This window comes from Jaculus jaculus, chromosome 12 (genome assembly GCF_020740685.1).
Source record: "Jaculus jaculus isolate mJacJac1 chromosome 12, mJacJac1.mat.Y.cur, whole genome shotgun sequence".
NCBI classification, from domain to species: domain Eukaryota; kingdom Metazoa; phylum Chordata; class Mammalia; order Rodentia; family Dipodidae; genus Jaculus; species Jaculus jaculus.
This window is the reverse complement of record NC_059113.1, coordinates 13,264,717-13,288,240: the sequence shown is the minus strand read 5'-3', so window position 1 is coordinate 13,288,240 and position 23,524 is coordinate 13,264,717. Positions and strand designations below refer to the sequence as shown.

Below are 23,524 nucleotides of genomic sequence, written 5' to 3'. Positions count from 1 at the left end.
ATTCTCTTATCTATTTTGTTCTGTACCACTGGTTCAAGATTCTAGAAATGTCACCAGACACTTACCCCTTTCCCTTATTGTTCTATCACAAGCTTACCAACAAATAGTAATTCAGATACCTGTAAAAACCAAAACTCCATATCCAAACTTAAAAAAAAAATGCTTGGTTATCAAAGGAAGATCCAAAACTCAAAATGAACAAAAAGGAAGGTCCAAATAGATTATGGGGTTCATGGGACATTATTTCAAATGTTAATAATTTTTTAAACTTTATTTGCAAGCAGAGAGATACAGAGACACAGAGAAAGAATGGGTACACCAGGGCCTTTAGCCACTGCAAACTCCAGGGCATACACTACTATGTGCATCTGGTTTTAGGTAGGTACTGGAAAATCAAACTCGGGTCATTAGGCTTTGCAGACAAGAACCTTAACCACTGAGTCATCTTTCCATCTCTTCAATAAAATTCTTAATCTTTGTTTCTATCAGTAAGGGACATCAAATATGTCATCTTCAGAGCCTTAACTGGCGATCTGCTGCCACTGTCACCAGATGATACAAGTGATCATCCAAGAGAAAAAAACAAAACAGCCACATGCTTTAGGTGGTGAATGTTTATCAAACTTCTGTTCTCTATCAAGACAAGGTATACATCTTCATAAATCACCTCTTCCAAATACCACCGCCTACCATTTAGCAGAAGAATGACCAGAAGTAGAAATGAGAAAGGAAACAGAAACCACACACTGCTCACAACTGCTCAGGAAAATACTAGGAATAGTAATACTTGCAAAATAGATAAACTGAACAAACCACAATGTCTATCACAGATCATCCAAGCTCAAGCCTTTGTTTTTGTTTGTTTGTTTGTTTGTTTTTAGCATCAGCTCACTGAGACCCTAAGGTTCCAATACACAAACTAAATCTAACAAGAACAACATGTCCCATGTGCCTGAGGGGACTCACATGACCTAAAAGCAAAGTCATTTACTGTTTCAACAACTCAGGGAAATTTCCTTTTAACCACTCCCTGACCAGACTACTAACTTCCAACCAAAGCAACATCACTCTATGTTTAGACACAGGTCCTGAACCCCTTCATATCTCTTTTCTACCCCCCTCCTTTTGAATGTGTACAGATCTTCTAATGCATGATTGTTCCTTCCTGCAGACAACTATGTAAATGAAACTTATTTTTGACCATCAACATGTTCCTGGTAGTCTTCTGTTTACCCATGCATAAGTCACTTGTAAGGAAAGACTCTGTTAGCTTTTGCTGCCTTTACTTTTTATGTATATGGGTGATTTGCAGTTCTTCATATATAAAAGATGACCAAGGGCTGGAGAGATGGCTTAGCAGTTAAGGTGCTTGCCCACAAAGCCAAAGGACCCAGGTTCAATTCTCTACAATCCACATAAGCCAGATGCATAAGGGGGGCGCATGCATCTGGAATTTGTTTGCAGCGGCCAAAGGCCTTGGCGTGCCCATTCTCTTTCTCACTCTCAAATAAATATATATTTTTTAAAAGTTGACTAAAAATATATCTTCATATTAAAGCTACTTTAACTTCTTGTCTATATATATTACAATTTTTTTCCTTCCTACAAACATAGCTTTCAGAAGGAAGCACTTTCCAGACAGTATTTCAATGTAAGTTTTATCTTTCTAAAGCAATTTACTGATTTCTACTGAATAGAGGAGCTTGTTTACTTTTTTTCTCTCAAGCTTTCAATTCAATGCTCAGTAGCGGATTAAGCTATCACCTCATTTCAACCAAAGTCAACCATCTGTACACAATCCTGTACTGATTTGTAGCACAGACTTCACAACTTCTTTTTATTAGTCTTAGTTTTTAAATTTTATTTAATTAATTAATTTATTTATTTATTGCAAGCAGTGACAGAAGAGACAGAGGGAGGGGGAGACAGAGAATGGGTATACCAGGGCTTCTAGCCACTGTAAACAAACTCCAGATGCATGCACTACTAGGTACACCTGGCTTTATATGGGTACTGGGAGTCTTTAGGGTTGGTGGCATGCAAATGCCTTAACTGCTAAGCCATCTCTCCAGTCCCCCATCCCTTTTGTAAAAGCAGAATATCTCTCTAGCCCAAGCTGACCTACACTGCACAATGCAGCCCAGGTTGACTTAGAACTCATGGCAATCCTCCAGCCTCAGCTTCCCAAGTGTTGTGTGTAAGGGCAGGCACCACATGTGCACTGCTTCACACCTTCCTGTAAAAGTAACCCTGTTGCTAGTTATTTAAAGACTAAAAGTGACACTATCAAAATACTCCCTTTCCATCACCCATCCCTCTTTCTAGCCAGTCATGGTGCTATACACCCAGTACTAGGAGAGCTGAGACACAACAATCAAAAATTCACAGTCTGCGCTCCATAACAAGTTACCTTAAAAAAGAAAATATTCCTCATTCTACCTTGCTTTATGTCACTGCATATTACTTTCAAATCTGTTAAACTTTTAGATTAGTGGAATTATACAGTATGTAATATTTGTGTCCAGCTGTTTTCATTAAGCATATGATTTTGAGGTTCATAAACCTGTTATTTTAATGGAGAATTTATATCTTTGTATTACAAATTTAGCATTCCATTCTACAAAATGTACCATCTTATGACTACTCATTTACCTGTTGGCTACTTTCTGGTATGAGCTACTAATACTAAAAGTTCTATAAATGGCTATGAATAAATGCTGTGTTTTCAGTTCTCTTTGTAAGTACCTAGGAATAGAATGCCAGGGTAGTGTGGGAGGCATATAATTAATATATTGTAAAATTACCCATTTTCAAAGTGGCTAAATAATTGTATAATCCCACCAGCAGTATGAGTTCCAGTTATATATATACATACAGACATACATACACCAGGTATATATATATATATATATATATATATATATATATATATATATATATATATATATACCTTTGACAAAACTTAGCAACTATTTTTTTTTAGTCATTCTAACAGGTACATAAGTGATATCTTGTGCTTTATTTTGCGTTTCCTCAATAGCTAATGATGTTGATCTTCATACATGCTATTAGACGTCTGCACACCTTCACTTTGTAACTTGTCTGTTTAAATTTTTGCCTATTTTTAAACCTTTTGCTTGTGAACTAGTTAGCTATAAACTGCTTACATATTCTGGATATGGGTCTTTTGATAGATCTATGCATTGTCAATATTTTCTTAGTCCATGCTGGGTGTGTGTGTGTGTGTGTGTGTGTGTGTTCCCACTCCTCTATGTCTGCTGGGAATCAAACAAGAGGTCTTGCACGTGCTAAGCAAACACTCTATACCACTGACTGACCTATGTCTCCAGGCCTTCTCCCTCTTCTTCCTTCCCTCCCTCCCTCCCTCCTTCTCTTCCTTCCTACTTTTTTTTGGGATAGGATCTCAGTATGCAGCCCAGGGTGGCCTCAAACTTTAATCCTCGTGCCTTAGCCTCTCAAGTGCTGCAATCAAAAACATGCAGCCACCACACCTGGCCTCTCATTTTCTTAATGAAATATCTTTAGAAAAACAAGATTTTAATTTGATGAAATTTAATTATCAGTGATCACAGTACAGTGTTTTTGTGATCTAAGAAGTTTTGTCTGGTTACTTCTGGTTAAGATGGAGGCATAGGAACCACACCAAAGTAGCCTAGGAGAGTAAAAGCCAAAATAAACCCAGCAAAATACACTCTTCTACTAAAAAGTGAGGATATAAGAAATTATCAATGGCAGCAGAGAAGCAGGAGAGATCCAGAGCGTCTTGAGTCACGGAAGCAGGCAGAAGTGGCTCCAGCAGCGGTAGAACCAGGTCCACGGGGCCACAGGTGCCAGGCTTGGCCTGAGCCGCAGGAAAAGCCAGGTGAGGGGATTCTCCACTCACACCAGCCTGCTGCAAACTCAAGACACCTGAAGGGAGGACGGCAGGGAAGAACAGAGGAGCGGCTCCCGAGGAAGAGGACCGGCTCCCGAGGAAGAGGACCAGCAGGAGAACTTCATCCACCATCCACAGCCTCTCCTCCCCCACTGTCAGTGCAAGTGCCAACAAGCACCAGAGACCAGAGGAAGGGAGTGCACCTCCACAGCACCCAGCACAGGCGATCAGAGTAGCAATCCAGCAACCTAGCCACCTGTCCTGAGCCCACAGCGCAGCAAAGAGGGACCAAGCAGGAGTGCAGCATAACAGACCAAAACCATCCCAAAAGGTAACTGGGATTACACCAGATCAGTACCTGACAAGTAAGCCTGGTATAGGCTTGAATCGGAAGTGCTAATTGCACCTTCCATGTCAGGATAAATTATATGTTAAATCTGATGGATGGTCGGATTTGTCATTCTTAAATAAGCTATTCTTGGGGTTTGTCATGTGTTGCTTCCTGATTTATAGTGCCTTTGTTTCCTCTTTGGTTGATTAGGGAAGGGTCCCACTTGGTCACAAGCTGACTTGGAACCCTCAACAGACCAGGAATCTTAGCCTCCTAGCTGACAGGATTAAGGGTGTGGGGCACCACACATCCTAAGGGACTGTGACTTTTGTTAGATGATCTGGTTGTCATAATACCTACTTTTACATAAATACTCTGGGCTGTTTTTCATTGACTGTATACATTGTTTAGTTAAATTTTGGAATCTGCCTGTATTTTGTTCTACTCAGTCTACTTGTATATTCTCATAGCAGGCAAACCCAACATCTAGGGTCACTTTTGAAGATAGACTCTGAGTCTTAAGAGCCACATCTAGCACCTTAAGCTCCCACCCTGAAGATATATAACATCAGATTGATTGATACATCTAATAGTATTGCAGGTAATTAGAACTTTTGTCTGCCCCAAGGTCACAATATTTCCCAAATTTTCTTTTAGAAAACAGTATCAACTTGAGGTATGGATTTTGACATACGGATTTTGACATATGGATTTAAAGAGACATGACATTTAGACTACAGCATCAAATAATCTTTGATATTTTTCTTAATATGTAAGTCAGAGTAATATGACATGAGTCAGAATAAGAATAATCTGAGAGATCACTACAGCTGAACTCCAAACAGCAACTACATAAGCATAACACAGAATAACTCATATGCAAGATATACTATAAATAAAGGGGTTTTATATATTTCTACATAAACTACCTATATCTCTGTCTCTTAAGTGAAGCACACAGGGGGTGTGGAGTGATGGTTCAGCTGGTAAAAGTGGTTGCTTACAAAGTCTGGTGGCCTGGGCTCAATTCCCCAGTACCCGTGCAAAGCCAGATACATAAAGTGACACACGCATCTGGAGTTCCTTTGCAGCAGCAGGAGGCCCTAGCATGCTCACACTCATGCTCTCTATTCCTTTCTCTCAAATAGATAAGCAAACACATACATAGAAGCATACATCCACACATATGAATGAGAAAACACACAGGCCTGGGGGATAGTTCAGTGATAAAGTGCTTGCCACCCAAGCACGAGGACCTAACTTAAGACCCCAGTACACATGTAAAATCAGGGGGTGTTGGCGTGTCCCTGTAATCCCAACACTGCTGAGATAGACACAGGGAATCCCTGGGGCTCACTGGCCAGCTACTCTAGCTGAATCGGTGATTTCTAGGTTCAGTAAGAGGGTCTGTCTCAAAAAATAAAATGGAGAGCAACTGAGGAAGACCCCTGATGTCAACCTCTGGCCTCCACACACTCATGCATACATGTGTATGCACATTCATACACACACATGTGCCCATACATATATACATGCAAAGGAACATACACATACAATAAAATTGCAGTGAAGTGGTTTTATTATGATAAACCTGAATCCAATTTAATTCATACAGATTTAAAAAAATCATTAGGAATTCAAATGCTGTTTTTGTGTTTGGTTGGTTTTGGTTTTCCAGGTAGGGTCTCACTGTAGCTCAGGCTTCCCAGGATGACCTTTATTTAATTCACTATGTAGTCTCAGGCTGGCCTCTAACTTACAGCAATCCTCCTACCCCAGCCTCTTGAGTGCTGGGATTAAAGGGGTGTGCCACCATGACTGGCTCAAATGTTTTTTTCTTTTTCCTTTTCTTTTCTTTTCTTTTCTTTTCTTTTCTTTTCTTTTCTTTTCTTTTCTTTTCTTTTCTTTTCTTTCCTTTCCTTTCCTTTCCTTTCCTTTCCTTTCCTTTCCTTTCCTTTCCTTTCCTTTCCTTTCCTTTCCTTTCCTTTCCTTTCCTTTCCTTCTCCTCCCCTTCCCCTTCCCCTCCCTCCCTCCCTCCCTCCCTCCCTCCCTCCCTCCCTCCCTCCCTCCCTCCCTCCCTCTCTCTCTCTCTCTCTCTCTCTCTCTTTCTTTCTTTCTTTCTTTCTTTCTTTCTTTTTTCTTTTTTTTTAGGCAAGCCCAACAGACTTACCTTATTTTATGCAAGAGAACAAGAGTAAGAATGAGAAAGACAGAGAGGCAGAATTGGTACACCAGAGCCTCCAGCCACTGAAATCGAACTCAAGACATGTGTGCCACCTAGTGCATTTGTGTGAGCTTGCACGTTGCATCCCCTTGTGTCTAGCTTACATGCGACCTGGAGAGTCACACGTGGGTCCTTAGGTTTCACAGGCAAGTGCCTTAGCCGCTAAGCCATCTCTCCAGCCCTCAAATTCTGTTTAATGAATTATTTATAACACATTTCACACCTAGGTTGGGCTAAGGAATAGTAAGGAACTTGAAGGTTTATCTGACAAGAACAGAGACATTAGTCACTCAATTTACCTTTCTGGTATCAACCTCAATGTGTGAAATGTTAATGCCACAAACCATAGCTGACCTGTTCTCTAGAATCAGGAGCCATTTTATTCTTGTGTCATTTACTTAAAGACAAAAGATGCTGACCTCCTTGAGTTGAGATAAGAGAGCAGAAAGCTGAGTTGGGTATGAGAAAATACACTTACAACCCCAGCACTAAGCAGACAGGGTAGGAAGAGCAGGAATTCAAGATCAGCTGAAGCTACATAGTAAACTCAATGCCAAATGCATGAGACCCTGTCTCAAAACAAACAAGTAGCAAACCTTGAGAAATGCAGAGACCACAGTTCACAGCTCCTTCTTCCCTAATAACAGCGGGGAGAGGCACAAGCTGCTGTCATTTCTTTATGAAGCCTCGTCTCCAACACCAACTGGGGAGGTTTACAAATCAAGTCCAGTTATCCAGGGTCATTATTATTTTTGTTTGTTTATTTTTATTTATTTATTTGAGAGCGACAGAGAGAGAAAGAGGCAGAAAGTGTGAGAGAATGGGCACTCCAGGGCCTCCAGCCACTGCAAACGAACTCCAGACACGTGCGACCCCTTGTGCATCTGGCTAACGTGGGTCCTGGGAAATCGAGCCTTGAACTGGGGTCCTTAGGCTTCGTAGGCAAGTGCTTCACCACTAAGCCGTCTCTCCAGCCCCAGTGTCATTATGTTTGTCATCTAATCTTTAAAAATAAATCATTCAGAGGCTCCAGCGCCCCACCGCTGGAGTGTGGTGTCTCACCGCCTCCGTCACTCCCTCTCTGGCGGGGCACCTGCTGCTGCTGCCGGGGCGGTTGGGACCAGGCGGTGGCCGGCCGAAGAGGAGCCGCTGTCTGCAGGTCACCTGGCCGACAGTCGCGGCTACGCACCTGGGGCGGAGAATCAGCTGGAGGAGGCAAGGATAGGCCCAGGACCAATGGAGTCCAAAGAACAAGGGGCATGGAGTCTCAACGTAGAATATGCCCATCAGGAAATGGAAGAAAAGCAGCCCAATTCTAATAAAAGGGAGCTGGTGGCTCTGCCTTTGGAAGCTGGTGAACACTGTGTGCCTAGAGGAAGTCGCAGGAGGTACCGTGCTAGGCAGCCCAACCTGCACCATAGATTGGACCTGATGCATAGGCTTGGAGAGCCCCAGGCTAGGATGAGAGAAGAGAATATGGAAAGGTTTGGGGAGGAGGTGAGACAGCTTATGGAGAAGCTGAGGGAAAGGCAGTTGAGTCACAGCCTGCGGGCAGTTAGCACTGACCCCCCTCACCATGACCATCATGATGAGTTTTGCCTAATGCCCTGAACCCTAAGGTTTTCTTGGATATAATAGGACGACTCCATTACCTAAACTTACATTTTCGTGATGTACCCTTGTAAATCTTTTGGTGTTACTTGTTTCTTGTAGGTTTCCTATTGCCAACTTCTAAATGAGTGTTGTTTTTACCCAGTCCACATTTTTGTTAGGTGAATTAATCTACTGCATGGAAAAATGCACATTATATATTGTGAAACTAATAAAGCAATTTGAAAAAAAAATAAATCATTCAATAACTGACAGAACTAAGCTTCTACAGATAGCCTCCATAGGATCCTAAGTAATAGTGATATTTGTTAAAAGTAAAGTTCTGCTCAATTTTTTTTTTTTAAAAGGAAGTTTTGGGGGCTGAGGAGATTGCTCAGCAGTTAAACATGCTTACCTGGAAAGCCTGCCAGGCTGGGCTCAATTCCCCAGCACCCACATAAAGCCGGCCACAAAGTGGTACATGCATCCAGCATGTTTGCAGCAGCAACAGACCATGGGACACACGCACATGCACGCACGGGTGTACACACACACACACACACACACACAAACACATGTTCATGTGTGAAAATGAGTAAATTCTTTTTAAAAGTGCAGTTCTTGGGCTAGAAAGATGGCTCAATGGTTAACAGTACTTGTTTATAAAGCCTGATGGCCTGGGTCAATTCCCTAGTACTCACATACAGCCACTTGCACAAAGTGGCACCTGCACCTGGAGTTCATTTTCAGTGGCAGGAGGCCCTGTTGCCCCCATATTCACTGATTCATGTTCTCTCTCTCTTTCTCTCATAAGGTAATTAAAATTGCAGCTCTGTAATATTTAGCAGACAAAAGACCCAGAAGGATTGAATAAAATGTTAATGTCAGGATTAAAAAAAAATAGGGAAGTAATTATTTTCCAGTTAATTAATTAAATATTAACCTAGTAACTACTATATGTTCTCACTGTAATGGCAATGTGCAGAAGACACAAGTTCATGGAGTATTCCTTGAAGAATCTTATACTCTACGTAGATAATTCACATAAAACAAGATACAGAAAAAGTCATGCATGGTGGCACATGCATATAATCCTTAGGAAGCAGAGACAGGAGCACTGCCACAAGTTCAAGGCCAAGGCTATGTACCAGGTTCCAGGACAGCCAGAGATATACAGCAGGATACCCTGTCTCCAAAAAAATAAAGAAAGAACATGGGACGGAGGGAAGGAAGCAAAGTGGTACATACCTATAATCCCAGCACTTGGAAGGGGGAGGCAGAAGGATCAGGAGTTAGAGGCCAGCCTAGGTTACATGAGATCCTGTCTTAAAAACAAAAGTAGCCAGGTATGGTGGTGCATGCCTTTAATCCTAGCACTCTGGAGGCAGAAGTAGGAGGGCTACTGTGGGTTCAGCCTGGGTTGGAGTGAGACCCTATCTCAAAAATTCAAAAAACAGTACAAAATAATAATAAATACAGCAGCAAAATAATAACACCCCCACCACCCCCACCACCAAAACAAAACAAAGAAAGAAAGAAGAAGCCAGGTGTGGTAGCATACGCCTTTACTCCTAGCACTCAGGAGGCAGAGGTAGGAGGATTACCACGAGTTCGAGGCCACCCTGAGACTACATAGTGAGTTCCAGGTCAGCCTGGGCTAGAATGAGTGAGACCCTACCTCAAAAAAACAAAAAGAAACAAAATGTACTATAAACACAATGCTGGTGTAGTTAAGACTGTACACCATTTCTTAGTATAATGGTACAGTGTCTTAGAGTAGATTAGTAAGTACATAGGGGAGGGGGAATGACCAGTCATGGCTACAGAAACCTGAGCCTTCAACTAGGTGTGTAGGCAGCTCCAAATCCACTTGTTAAATTTTTAGAAATACATATAGTAGCACCTCACACTTGCATCAAAATAAAACCAAGAGAAAAGAAACAATTCCACTAACATATATAATAGGTTGTACATATGAATATTTAAATACTTTTTATTTATTTGAGAGAGAGAGGCAGATAGAAAGAGAGAATGGACATACCAGGGCCTCTAACCACTGCAAACGAACTCCAGAGTCATGTGCCATCTTCTGCATCTGCTTTACATGGGTGCTGGGTAATTGTACCTAGGTCCTTAGGTTTTACAAGTAAGTGCTTTAACCACTAAGCCATCATTCCAGCCACATACAAATATTTTAAATAAAATGTGTGTGTGTGTGTGTGTATGGCATATGCACATTCATGCACAGATACAAGTGCCCCAAGTGCATGCTTGCGGAGAACTGTTGTTCTTCGGCTTTATTTCCTTGAGACAGATCCTCTTACTGAGCCTGGAGCCGCCAGTGATGATGTGTCCACCCCTCTCAGCACTGAAGGAGCAGGAATGTGTGGTCACAGATACCATGGAATTATAAAATGTTTAAGTTTTCCATACCTATTTCAAATTAAAAAAAAAAAACTATCATGTCACAGGCATAGTAGTTGAAAATACTATCTATTTCCCTTCCTTACTCCCATAGGTTAATTAGTACCTTAAAGTAGTTGTGTATCCTTTCCATGTAAACATAATTTTGTTACTAATGTGTATTTGAAATTGTTATGTAAATGTAACTTTTCATGAATGGTACCATACTCTATATCCTTTTGCAGATTTCACTTTTATACTAACACAGCTTTTAAGATTTATCTGGAATAAGGTCACGGGACCCTTGCCCTTTCTTCTTAGCTTTTATGAAGTCCACAGGAATTAACATTTACCCATTTGTCAGTTACTGTTAAGATTGTTTTACAATGCTTCCAACTCAGAAACAAACCCTAATCAAACTAGGTTTGCAAGTGAGTCAAAACGATAACCAAACTATAAAACTGAATTTCTGACGGGGAAAGGAGATGGATGTGACTATAAAGGGGAAGTAGAGATGTCTGTGTTATGGTACTGTTGACTATCATTTTGTTTCCTTTTTATTAATGTGCGAGCAGAGAGAACAGAGAGAAAGTGTATACATATGAGTGCTCCAGGGCCTCATGCTGCTGTGAACCAACTCCAGAGAGATGCACCACCTTTTGCACCTGGCTTTATGTGGGTACTGGGAAATCAAACTCTGGCTGACAGGCCTTGCAAGGAGGCACCTCAAAGATTAACTCTGAGCCATCTTTCTAACCCTTTATTTTTATTTTATTATTTTATTTTGCAGTGCTGGGGAGCAAACTCCCCTGTACCCTAGCTAGACAAGCACTCTACCACTGAACTATATTCTCAGCCTACTGTTGAATATCTTGGTTATTTTAGTCTTTAGACAAAGCTACAAGTAACAAAGTTTCAAAACTAACATATACTAAAGAAATTCTGGGCTGGAGAAATGGCTTAGCAGTTAAAACGCTTGCCTGCAAAACCTAAAGACCAAGGTTTCATTCCCCAGAACCCACATAAGCCAAATAAACCAAATGTGCAGGGTGACACATGCATCCGGAGTTTGTTTGCAGTGGCTAGAGGCCCTGGTGAGTCCATTCTCTCTTTCTCTATCTGCCTCTTTCTCTCCCTCTCTCAAATAAACAATCTTTCCACCATCAAATTCAACTCAGCATACTGCTATTACATATACCCACTACCTACACAATATATGCATTTCATGTAAATATAAGTAAAATCAGATGGAGACCTGCATAAATGAGAAAAGCCCATGACGGTAAGGATCCCTTTAATCCTTAAGTACAAAAGCCAAATCTGGGCTGGAGAGATGGGTCAGTGGTTAAAGGTACTTGCTTGCAAAGCCCAACAGCCTGGGTTCAATTCCCCATTACTTACACAAAGTGGCACATATGTCTGGATTTTGCCTGGTATATCCATTCTCAGTCTCTCTCCCTCCACACAAATAAATAGAAATATTTTTTAAAACAGAAAAGTTTGAACTTTTGAACTTCACAGGGAACCAGATAGTATGTTATCTTTCTCTAGGGATTGTGCTTTTCTAAGAACTTGATTACCAGGAGTGATAGCACATGCCCCGTAACCACAGGCCTGAGACTCCAGCACTTGGAAGTTAGAGGAAGGAGTAGGCAAAGGATCTCAAATTCAAAGCTGGTCTGAGCTACACAGTGAGATCTTGACTCAAAAAACCAAAAAGTGGGAGGGAGTATAATTCAGTGATAGAATGTTTCCCTAGCATTCACAGGGCTCTGGGTTTGACCCTAGTGTAGGGGGTAAAAAAAAGCTTTTGGTGAATCATAACTGCATATATTTATGTAATATGAGATGGTTCTTTTGGGTGTCTTTTTGAGACCCATTGTAGGAGACAGCTTTATGTTCGCTGAGATGAACTTCTAGACCAGGTACAGTTATGGAGGAAGGGATATTTACTGAAGCCTACAGATCTAGGGGAAGTTCTATAATGGCAGAAGAAGCTGGCCTGCCTTCACAGGCCCAAGCAGACAGAGAGAGAGAAGTACAAGCCTAAAGGTCAAACGCCACAGCACATTTCAGCAACTCCAGCTAGGCACACTTTGCATATCTTTAGATTGAAACCTGAAACCCACCACCACAACTTAAGATCCACCCAGTGACATTGCCTCCAGCCAGGCAGCCAGCAGATGCAAACTACAAACAATAAAGGACTAAATATATTGGGGGCCGTCTATTCAAACCACCACATTCTGCCCCTGGCCCCAATACATTTATAACCATTACACATTGTAAATTGTACTCAGTTCAATTTCAAAGGTCTCCATAGTCTTCACCAATTTAAGATATTAAGACCTGTAAAATCAAACAAGTTAAACATTTCTAACAGATAAAGGCACAGAGTAAATAAACATTTTCAACTGGTATAAGGCATAGCAAGGAGAGACTAAAACAATGCAAACTCAACCACCATCAAACAAACATCAAACTTCTGCAGTTCAAGTCCAATACAACCAGAGACTGACAGTCTCCAGATTTTCCAATTCCTCCCCTCCAGCTGGGCAGAGTAGTCAGGGAACACTTCCATCGTGGGCCAACACTGTGCTCCATGATAGCTCTTTCATAGTCCTGGTATATCCAAAACATCTTGAAGTCTTCATGCAAACCACGGTCCATCCTCCAAAGGTTCTTTCAGCATATCAGGGCATCATGCCCTGCCTCATGCTGCGTCTCAGCAGTAGCTCCTGGAACTGTGTGCAGTTCATGACCACTCCTCACATTTTCCAAAGGCTCTGAAACCAATACCAGGTGTGCAGAACACAGCCATATTCTTAATTCACAGACAAAATAAATCATAACCTTGAAAAGCAGGTTCCTTCTCCAGTCAACTCTTTCCAAAAGTGTTTGCATTTCTATGATAGTCTTTCCTTAGGCATCCTTTCCATGGTAAAGCAATTGGACTATCTTCCTTTAAGATTGCTAATGTGTTTGACAATAGCAGATTCAGTAACCTAAACCAGTCTCAGTGCCTGTAATTTTAACTTGCTTGAGGTTTTCCAGCTTAAAATCTTTTTTTTTGTTGTTTGCTTTTTTTTTAAAAAAAAAATTATTTATTTATTTATTTGAGAGCGACAGACACAGAGAGAAAGACAGATAGAGGGAGAGAGAGAGAATGGGTGCGCCAGGGCTTCCAGCCTCTGCAAACAAACTCCAGATGCGTGCCCCCTTGTGCATCTGGCTAATGTGGGACCTGGGGAACCAAGCCTTGAACCGGGGTCCTTAGGCTTCACAGGCAAGTGCTTAACCGCTAAGCCATCTCTCCAGCCCTCCAGCTTAAAATCTTAAAAGCTCTCAGTCCAATATCTTCAGCCAAGAACATCAGTCCATTACAAATTTAACCTTGATCAAACTCTCTGAGCCTGGGCAGCAGGACGCCCTTATGCCAGTAGCCCAGTTCCAACAAAGTCCTCTGCAGTCTTTCCTTCCCCTTAGAAAGCTCATAAGCCAAGCCTCGAAGTTCAATGCTGTCTGCACTTAGCATTCTCAAACTCAGATCAGAATAGTCCATAAAACTTGGCTTACCACTCCAGAAGGCATCTTCAGTTGCAAGCACTATGTCCATGCCCATTCCTCCAAAACAAAGGTTCAAAAAGATCAACATCCACATGGCCAGGTACACCTCAGCCCATTCCTCGGTACCAAGTTCTGTAGCAGACAGCTTCAGGTTCGCTGAGATGAACTTCCAGACCAGGTACAGTTATGGAGGAAGGGATATTTATTGAAGCCTACAGATCCAGGGGAAGTTCTATAATGGCAGAAGAAGCTGGCCTGCCTTCACATGCCCAAGCAGACAGAGAGAAGTACAAGCCTAAAGGACAAAAGCCACAGCACACTTCAGCAACTCCAGCTAGGCACACTTTGCATATCTTTAGATTGAAATCTGAAACCCACCACCACAACTTAAGATCCACCCAGTGACATTGCCTCCAGCCATGTGGCTACAGATGCAAACTACAAACAATAAAGAACTGAATATATTGGGGGCCATCGATTCAAACCACCACACCCAGGATGTCCTTGAACTTGCTTTGCTATATTGCCCAGTCTTCACCTCCCTAGTGCTGAGATTATAGACATGCTCCACTACACCCAGCATATGCAGAGCTGGGGACTGAATCCAGGGCTTCTTGTATGCTAGACAAGCACCCTGCCAAGTGTATTACATCCTCAGCCCCTAATGTCATTTAAAAATATTTACTTATTTATTTGACAAGAGACAGAGTGAGAGAAAGAGGGAGATAGAGAGATTGAAAAAAGAGAATGGGTACACCAGAGCCTCTAGCCACTGCAAATGAACTCCAGATGTATGTGCCACTTTGTGCTTCTGGCTTTACGTGGGTATTGGGAAATCAAACTTGGGTCCTTAGGCTTTGTAGGCAAGCACCTTAAACCCTAACCATCTCTCCAGCCCGCTAATGTGATTTCTAAAAAATATTTTCATATATTTATTTGCAAAGAGAAAGAGAGAGGGGGAGACAGAGAATGGGTCTATCACAGCCTCTTACCACTGCAAACAAACTAAAGACGTAAGTACCACTTTTAGTGTCTGGCTTTACATGGAAGATCAAACCCAAGCTGTCAGGCTTAGTAAGCAAGTGCCTTTAAAGGCTGAACAAACTCTCCAGCCCCACAATGTGACATTTAGATGCATATACGGGGCTGGAGGGATGGCTTAGTGTTTAAGGCATTTGCCTGCAAAGCCAAAGGACCCAGGTTCGATTCCCCAGGACCCACATTAGCTAGATGCACAAGGGAGTGCACAAATCTGCAGTTTGTTTGCAGTGGCTAGAGGCCCTGGAGCACCCATTCTCTCTCTCTCCCTCTCTCTCTCATTCTCTGTCAAATAAATATGAATTATTTAAATGCATCCCGCTATTTTGAAATGACACATGGTTACTGGTTATAGTCACCCTGCTATGCCACTGATCTCAAAACTACTGCTCTCTTCTCTGTGAACTCTGAACCTTTGCATCAACTCCCCATTTCTTCCCTCCCCACCCTGTGATAACCATGAAGCTATTCTCTATTTTCTAGTTCAAATTTTCTGGCTTCCACATGTATGTGACACAGTTCAGTAGCTGTCTTTTTCTGCCTGGCTTATTGATTCTATAATTTGGCTACTGTGAATAATTCTGCCATGAACATGGGGGTACAGATATCTCTTCAACAGACTGATTCACGAGACTGATTTCAGTTATATGGCAGCACAATTTTTATTTATTTATTTTGCAGTGGAGGGAGGGGGGATTGAGGTAGGGTCTCACTCTGGCCCAGGCTGACCTGGAATTAACTATGTAGTCTCAGGTGACCTCGAACTCACAGTGATCCTTCTACCTCTGCCTCCCAAGTGCTGGGATTAAAGGCATGCACCACCACACCTGGCTATTTTTTCACTTAAAAAATATTTATTTACCTATTTTCAAGTAGAAAGAAAGAGATAGAAGAAAGACAGATAGAGAGTGGGCATGCCAGTGTAAACAAGATCCAGATGCATGTGCCACTTTGTGCATCTGGCTTTATGTGGGTACTGGGAAACTGAACCCAGTTCATTAGGCTTTACAAGCAAGCCCATTAACCACTAAGCCATATATCTTGCCCTGTTTTTACTTGTTTTTGAGGAACTTCCATACCACAGAAACAATGGCTTCTATAGTGACATTATGCTTTCCATAAAACAATGCTGCATAGTAAAAGATAACCAACTTGCTTCTGTGGATCATACAGCCACTCATTAAAAATATTACACTTTACTTTTAAATTTTCAGAAAACCTTAGGTCACAAGAATAAAAATACCTACGAATTCACACACACAAAAATTAGGTCCTATCTTTAGGCCATTGATCTGCTAAAAGTTTAAAGATTATCATTTATAGAGTTTGGGAGAAAATATTTCACCCCAAATGTAGTCTACAGTTTAGTCATCTGCTTTTTCCAGTGGTATTCGTCACAGGTGGCTCCACAGTTCTAATTTTGTATAACAATTTCTTGGGAGGCTATTAAATGCTATATTGTGAGTATATTTCAAATATCACTCTGTCTAAATACAACCAGAAAAGTGTTGCATGTAGTAGGAATCCATAGATATTTGTTTATAAATGTCCAAAAAAGGGGAAAATTCACCATTTTTCTCCTTAGTATTTTAGTATTTTGTTTTGTTTTGTTTTGTTTTGCGAGGTAGGGTCTCACTCTAGCTCAGGCTGACAGGCTGACCTGGAATTCACTATGGAGTCTCAGGGTGGCCTCGAACTCACGGCAATCCTCCTACCTCTGCCTCCTGAGTGCTGGGATTAAAGGCGTGCATCACCATGCCCAGCACTTAAATCCTTTTGAAAGCTGCATGACACACACACATAGGTTTTTAGAGCAAGATTGTTAGGGGAGCTCACAGGAGGCAACATTGATGGTGGTGGTGATGGTGATAACAACAAATCTAACTTACATGAAGAACTTACCAGATGTTGCCACTGCACTTTGTAGAATTCATTATTCCTCTGATTATTCTGTAAGCTAGTCTTTATTATCCCTCTTCTACAGACAACGAACATGTCAACTAATTTGTCCATGGCTATGAAGCTGGCTGAAGTGAGAACTTGAATCCAGGCAGAAGCCCATGATATAAAACCATTACTTTCTATAGTTGGCAGCACAGGAGAAGCAGCTTCTCAGAATCCCTCTCACTGAGCCTTGAAAGATAAGTAAGGACAAGGCAGGCTATAGGACAGAATTCTAGATGGCCCATTTACAGGTAGAAATATCCTAAGGACCAACAGTGGTAAAGGGTGCTGGAGATGGTGGTGTGAAATGTGGAAGAGGAAGTGAGGCTAGTATGCAAGGACTGTTCAGCAACTCACTTAAAACTGATACAGGCAGAAAGTGCTCGTGCAGGATTTCAAGCACAAGAAAGGCCCCTTACAATATCCACAGATCATACAGCAGCACGGAGACTAAACAGCCGGAGAAAAGACTACTGCGACGTACAAGGAAGAGTTAGAGGGATGAGGTAGTTATGCGAAAAGTCCAGTGCATCTAGTCTAGTGGGACTGGCTGTGCAGTGAAAGGGAGAAGAGTTATCTGAGCCGGTGGCGAAATGGATAAATGGTGTGAGACGAGGTGGGGAACAAGCTTAGAAAATCCATTCTCCTCTACTCATGAGTACTCTTCCATAATTATTTACCTCTGATCTGCCTACCTTTTTTTCACTTCAATTTCTCTCATAAAATAAAACATACCCACTGCACTTCCCACATTTCTGTGATGTCTTAATTTTTCTTGTCATTTTGGATTATGCTTATACACCTATTAATTTTTAAAGTCTCATCAAAATAATCATGTTATCCTCTTAACATAGTCAGTCAACTGGCCTTTCCTTCTTTTCTCCACTTCTGTCGATGACATTTCTAACTTACCCAGCATCTGTCAAATCGCTGGTGATAAAAAAACTCCTGCTTCTCTGTGCATTGACATTTAAGAACTGCTTAGATTCCATGATCCTTTTGATGATGCAATCATCTAAAGGATAGCAATAATTGTAAAACACTTTTATTTCTATTAACCATTTAGCAGTTAAACCACAGCAAAGCTACAAATGAGAGAATTAGCTGAGCAATTAATTCTCTTATAGATGCATGTCTCTTAAGTGATCCAATAGCTTTAACATTTGACAGTAAAACATGATTGTATGTTGGGGATGTAGCTCTGTACCACAAAGCCTGCATAGCATGTGCCAGGTACTAGGTTCTATCCCTAGCACTCAGAAACAAAAGTAATAACAATGCTTTACAGAAAGCTGTACTATCAAAATTCTTGCAGAAATAAAGCTTTGATCACAACCAATAAAATAGGCAAAAAGGAGGGCTGGAGAGACGGCTTAGCAGTTAAGCGCTTGCCTGTGAAGCCGAAGGACCCCAGTTCGAGGCTCCAGGACCCACGTTAGCCACATGCACAAGGGGGCACATGCATCTGGAGTTCGTTTGCAGTGGCTGGAGGCCCTGGCACGCCCATTCTCCCTCTCTCTCTGCCTCTTTCTCTGTCTTTTGCTCTCAAATACATATATAAATAAATATTTTTTTAAAAAAATAGGCAAAAAGGAATAAGTTATCCCTGCTCAATAAGGAATTAAGTGTTTAAGATACTTTCAGTAGTCTGAGTTCTACTCAGATGTATAAATCTCAAGGAGCTTAAGTTTCCAGTGTTTCAAACATCTGGCAGCTGTTAACTACAAGCATAAATTTAACACAAACTAAGAAAAGACTATTGACAAACACGATAAACACATACAGTAAGTCTTGTTCACACCTGAAATTGTTTCTTTTGAGTTTGTCAAATGATGTATGCTACCCCTCTGAAAACATAAAGAACCAGAAAGGATATATAAGCACTTTCAAATATGTGACCATCATGGAAGTATTCAGGTAAAATTTCATTATTTATGTTAAAATAATATGTAATATTTTATAACATGCATATATACATGTATATATGTAGGTATGTATGTATATATGATCTGTGTGTTTGTGTTTTCAAGGTAGGGTCTGACTCTGTAGGCCCAGCTGGCCTCCAACTCACAGTGATTCTCCTGTATCTGTCTCTTCAGTGCTGGGATTAAAGGTATGAGCCACCACTCCTGCCTATCTTTTGTTTGTTTGTTTGTTTGTTTGTTTTTTGAGGTAGGGTCTCACTCTAGTTCAGGCTGACCTGGAATTCACTATGGTGTCTCAGGGTGGCCTGGAACACAGAGCAATCCTCCCACCTCTGCCTCCCAAGTGCTGAGATTAAAGGCATGCGCCACCACGCCTGGCCTGCCTATCTTATTTTTAATTAAAAATATATCAGGTGATGGAAATGCAGTAAAGTATTAAAAGCAGTTGTTTCTTGGAAGGAAAAAGGGAGGGAGAAAGAGAAGAAAGGAGGGAGGAAGGAGTTTTGTTTTCTTCTCTTCCTGCCTTTCAAGTTCTATGTTTAGCAGGGTTACGCTAGTTTTAAAAGAAAAGAAATTCACACACTAATAATATGAATGAGCAAGAGCTGTGCAAATGAATGGCATACAGTAGCTAGAGACTGAGATGAGGCTAAGAGTAAGGTAAGAGCAACAAATTTTGTCCCCTCTTCTTAAAATCTTAATTTTTTTTTGTTTATTTATTTGAGAGCGACATACACAGAGAGAAAGACAGGGGTGGGGGGAAGAGAGAGAGAGAATGGGCACGCCAGGGCTTCCAGCCTCTGCAAATGAACTCCAGACGCGTGCGCCCCCTTGTGCATCTGGCTAACGTGGATCCTGGGGAGTCGAGCCTCGAACCAGGGTCCTTAGGCTTCACAGGCAAGCGCTTAACCGCTAAGCCATCTCTCCAGCCCATTAAAATCTTAAAAGTTTCATGAACGTCACAGCCGCACTATTCCCAGTGCCAGGATGTTAAGAAACGAGTAACTACTAATGGTACAGACATGATGAATATGCAGTATATCTAAATTCCAAGAGAAGGGGAAAATGTACCAGACTGACTCCAGCACTAAACTCATTAGTCAAGAGGATTATGTAGATTCAGTTTACACACTTTATTCACTCTTCACACATGTTAATAAAGCCAATTCCCTTCCCTTGTTCTCTCTACTATCCTAGCCTCCAGGCCTTAACCACCTGGGGCACTCCTTCCACAGGCAGCTTTCTGCTTCCCGACAAGCAAAGGCTTCTAAACATGTACAACTGCATAGACGTTCTGATTCCAACATTTTTCATATGCTAATGATTTCTCTACTAACCACTTATATAGTAAGTGCATGGCGAGTCATAACCGTAATGCAACATAGTATGCTGAGGCAGGCGGACTGGCACACACAGGAAGCCAGCCGGGGTTCCACAGCAGGATCTTTGTGCAAGTTAAGGGAGAGAGAATGATCTATTATGAAACTACCATCTATCACATTTCATAATATTATCTTATCTATGATGCCTTCCACAATTATTATGTAATTTCTATGACCCAGGCTAGACAGGGAAAATATTAGTACAGATGAGATTATAACCAAAAACAAGTGTTAATAAAAAGCAAGGTTAAAAAAGAAAGTTTGGGGGCAGCAGGAGGGCAGTGGGAGGGGCACATACAAGGCATGTGCAATGATATGTATCTATGAAACCGGCATAGTTAAAACCATCATTCTGGATGCTAACCAACCCATTAACACAAAAAGAAAAGAAGAAGGCAAGATCACAAATCTAGCCCAGAAGCAGAGGTAAGCCAGGTTTTCTAATTGAGTCCATCTCCTTCAGTTGCAGAAAGCTGCCTTAGAAGAACCTTAAAATACAAATCATGCCCACCCACCCACTCTTCTCCAAGATTTGCTCAAAGAAAACAATTAAGCAGACTTTAAAGTTAACAGGAAATTACAGAACCAAAAATAACTGGGGTGTGGTATCACCTTCTCAAAAGCTTTGCAGCTGTGACTAAATGCAGACAACTCTGTCCAGACAATACAGCATCACACCAGGACTGAGTGCCCAATACAATGGGTCTTACTTACCCATACAGTCACAACGAATTTCTTATTTTTCCTTCCTTTCTTTTTCCTGTCCTCCCCCCCCCCCCCAACACCAATATGGTCTTAGGTAGCCCAGGCTGGTTTCAAAACTACCATGGAACTGAGAATGACTCCACCTCTCAGGTACTAGAATTACCAGGCCTGGCCTCACAACTGATTTTCTTAGGCTCTGAGAGGCTAAGAATGTAGCTCTTTTAGGTACAGTGTTTGCCTGGCACAGAAGCAGCCCTGGATTCCATCTACAACACTGCATATACTGGATGTGGAGGATCAGAAGATCAAGATCATCCCTGGCCACTTGAGACACAGGGGATCATGCTTTGTCATGTAGGACCGTGACTCCTGAGGACTGACCTTCAAGTCCACTGACAGGGGTGGGGGGGGGCGGGGAACTAACTCTGGAAAACGAGTAAAAGCCACATTAAGTTATCCAGAAGCCAACATTGCTGAGGTCAAGTTCTTATATTAGAAGTTTTTATATGTAAGATAAATACACCTAGTTTAGAAGCTAAAGTCAATTATGTTTTTGTTTGTTTGTTTTTGTTTTGTTTTTTCCAGGTAGGGTCTTACTCTAGCCCAGGCTGGAGAATCAAACCCGAGTTGTTAGGCATTGCAGGCAAGTGCCTTAACAGCTGAGCCATGTCTCCAGCCTGTGTGTGTGTGTGTGTGTGTGTGTGTGTGTGTGTAATTTATTTGAGTAGTCTTAAGCTGGACGTGGTGACTTGTGTGTGTGTGTGTGTGCTTAATTTATTTGAGTAGTCTTAAACTAGGCGTGGTGGCTTATGCTTTCAATTCCAACACTCAGGAGGCTGAAGCAGGAGGACTGCCATGAATTTCAGGCTATCCTTTTATGCTACATAGTAAGATTCTGTAACAAACACGCCCACCAGCAGTCTTAAAAATACAGAGGTTTGCAGGGTGTGGTGGTGCATGCCTTTAGTGGTGGTGAATGCCCTTAGTGCCAGCACTCAGGAGGCAGAGGTAGGAAGATCAATGTGAGTTTGAGGCCACCCTGAGACTACATAGTGAATTCCAGGTCAGCCTGGGCTGGAGTGAGATACTACCTTGAAAAACAAAAACAAAAACAAAAAAAAAAAAACAAACAACAACAAAAAACACAGGCTTGTGGTAACTTGTAAGCCTCACTCATGCCCACACCATAAGGGTAGTATTCCCTTCAATTCAAGCATACCTAGCCATAGATGGTACCTGCATTTTAACTAGGTTCCATTTTACTTTAATTCTGTGCTTAAGGGTCAGGCAGGATCATTTTTAAATGTCCTTTATATGCGATGGTGGAAACGACTCGGTACAGTGACAATCTGACTGAAGGTCTGAGAGCTGCCACTAAGCTTCACTCAGACCTTCTTTATCCTGACTTGACACGGTGGGGGTTGATCTGCTCTCCCTGCCCACTTTAGCCTGGAAGTGACAGATCTGAACGAAGGCAGTGAAGGAATATTTCGACAGAGACCAGTACTGGAAAGATAAGACAGGCAAACACAAAGACAGTGTAGTGGTGAAAAGTCATTTTGGTACAGGAGGAAGCTGCCAACACTTCCCCAGCAGAGCCACACCGGCCATATTAACAGCACAGAGCAGAAGTTAATGTATACCGCCATGACCTTGCTCCATCAAAAGAGGTTATATGTCGTACATTCTGAGTCCTAAAAGGGGGCTACGTCCTTCCTCCTCATGGGCTACACACTATGAAGAATCGCATTAAGATGGTCAAAACATTTAGCTGTTGAAGGACTGTGATCCCTTATGTGAGCAACTGGACCTAAATCCCCAATGATAAATATCAAAAGTACTATTTTATTCGCTAAGTATTAGTGGAGATGATCAACATTTATGACACTCTCACTTTCTTCCCCCTCAGCCTGAACATTCAAAAGGGTGTTCCTCTTTAAAAAAAAGAAAAATCTACTCTTGTTACCAGTCTTTCTCCTGATATCAAAACGACGGCTGGGAGATACTTCAATAGTTTTTCTCTCCAATTTAACGCTGACCACATCATCCAGGGGCTAATAACACGGCTGTTCTAAGTAGATTACCGTCTTATAAAACGGTGCTTTAAAACCAATTATTAACACTAATATGAAAAGAGGAGGGTTGGGCGTGAAGTCTTAGGGTGGACATCAGAAGCACGAGAGATGGCTGTTATATTTGACAGGTCTTAGTTTAAGAGCAAAACACCATAAAACCCTACAAGATTTAGAAAGAAGCACTTGTTTTCTTCTTATAACAATGAATCTCTAACACAAGTGGCCACCCGAATCAGAGAATATTATTCTCCAATATGTCATATTAAGAGACCTGCAAGTCACCTTTAAACATCATTTTTTTTTAAAAAAAAATTGGTTTGTATTAATGTCACCCTTTTAAAACTCTTTTTCGTCACAGCAGTGACGTGGGATGACCCAGAGAAAGTGGCTGCGAGTATCTTTAAGTGTGCACATCGAAGTATACGTCCTTAAAAACGGGGTTGGG

The 23,524-nt window shown here is 41.6% G+C and overlaps 2 protein-coding genes across 4 annotated transcripts in view; one reads left to right on the top strand and one right to left on the bottom strand.

Moving 5' to 3' along the window:
• The window catches only part of Ppp3cc (protein phosphatase 3 catalytic subunit gamma), a 99,002-nt gene that overhangs the window by 74,954 nt on the left and 524 nt on the right, over positions 1–23,524 (bottom strand). The window lies entirely within an intron of this gene.
• On the top strand, positions 7,582–8,288 carry LOC123453649 (protein BEX1-like). The gene has a single exon (XM_045130841.1). The coding sequence runs from the start codon at positions 7,687–7,689 to the stop codon at positions 8,059–8,061; it is 375 nt and encodes a 124-aa protein (XP_044986776.1). The 5' UTR covers positions 7,582–7,686; the 3' UTR covers positions 8,062–8,288.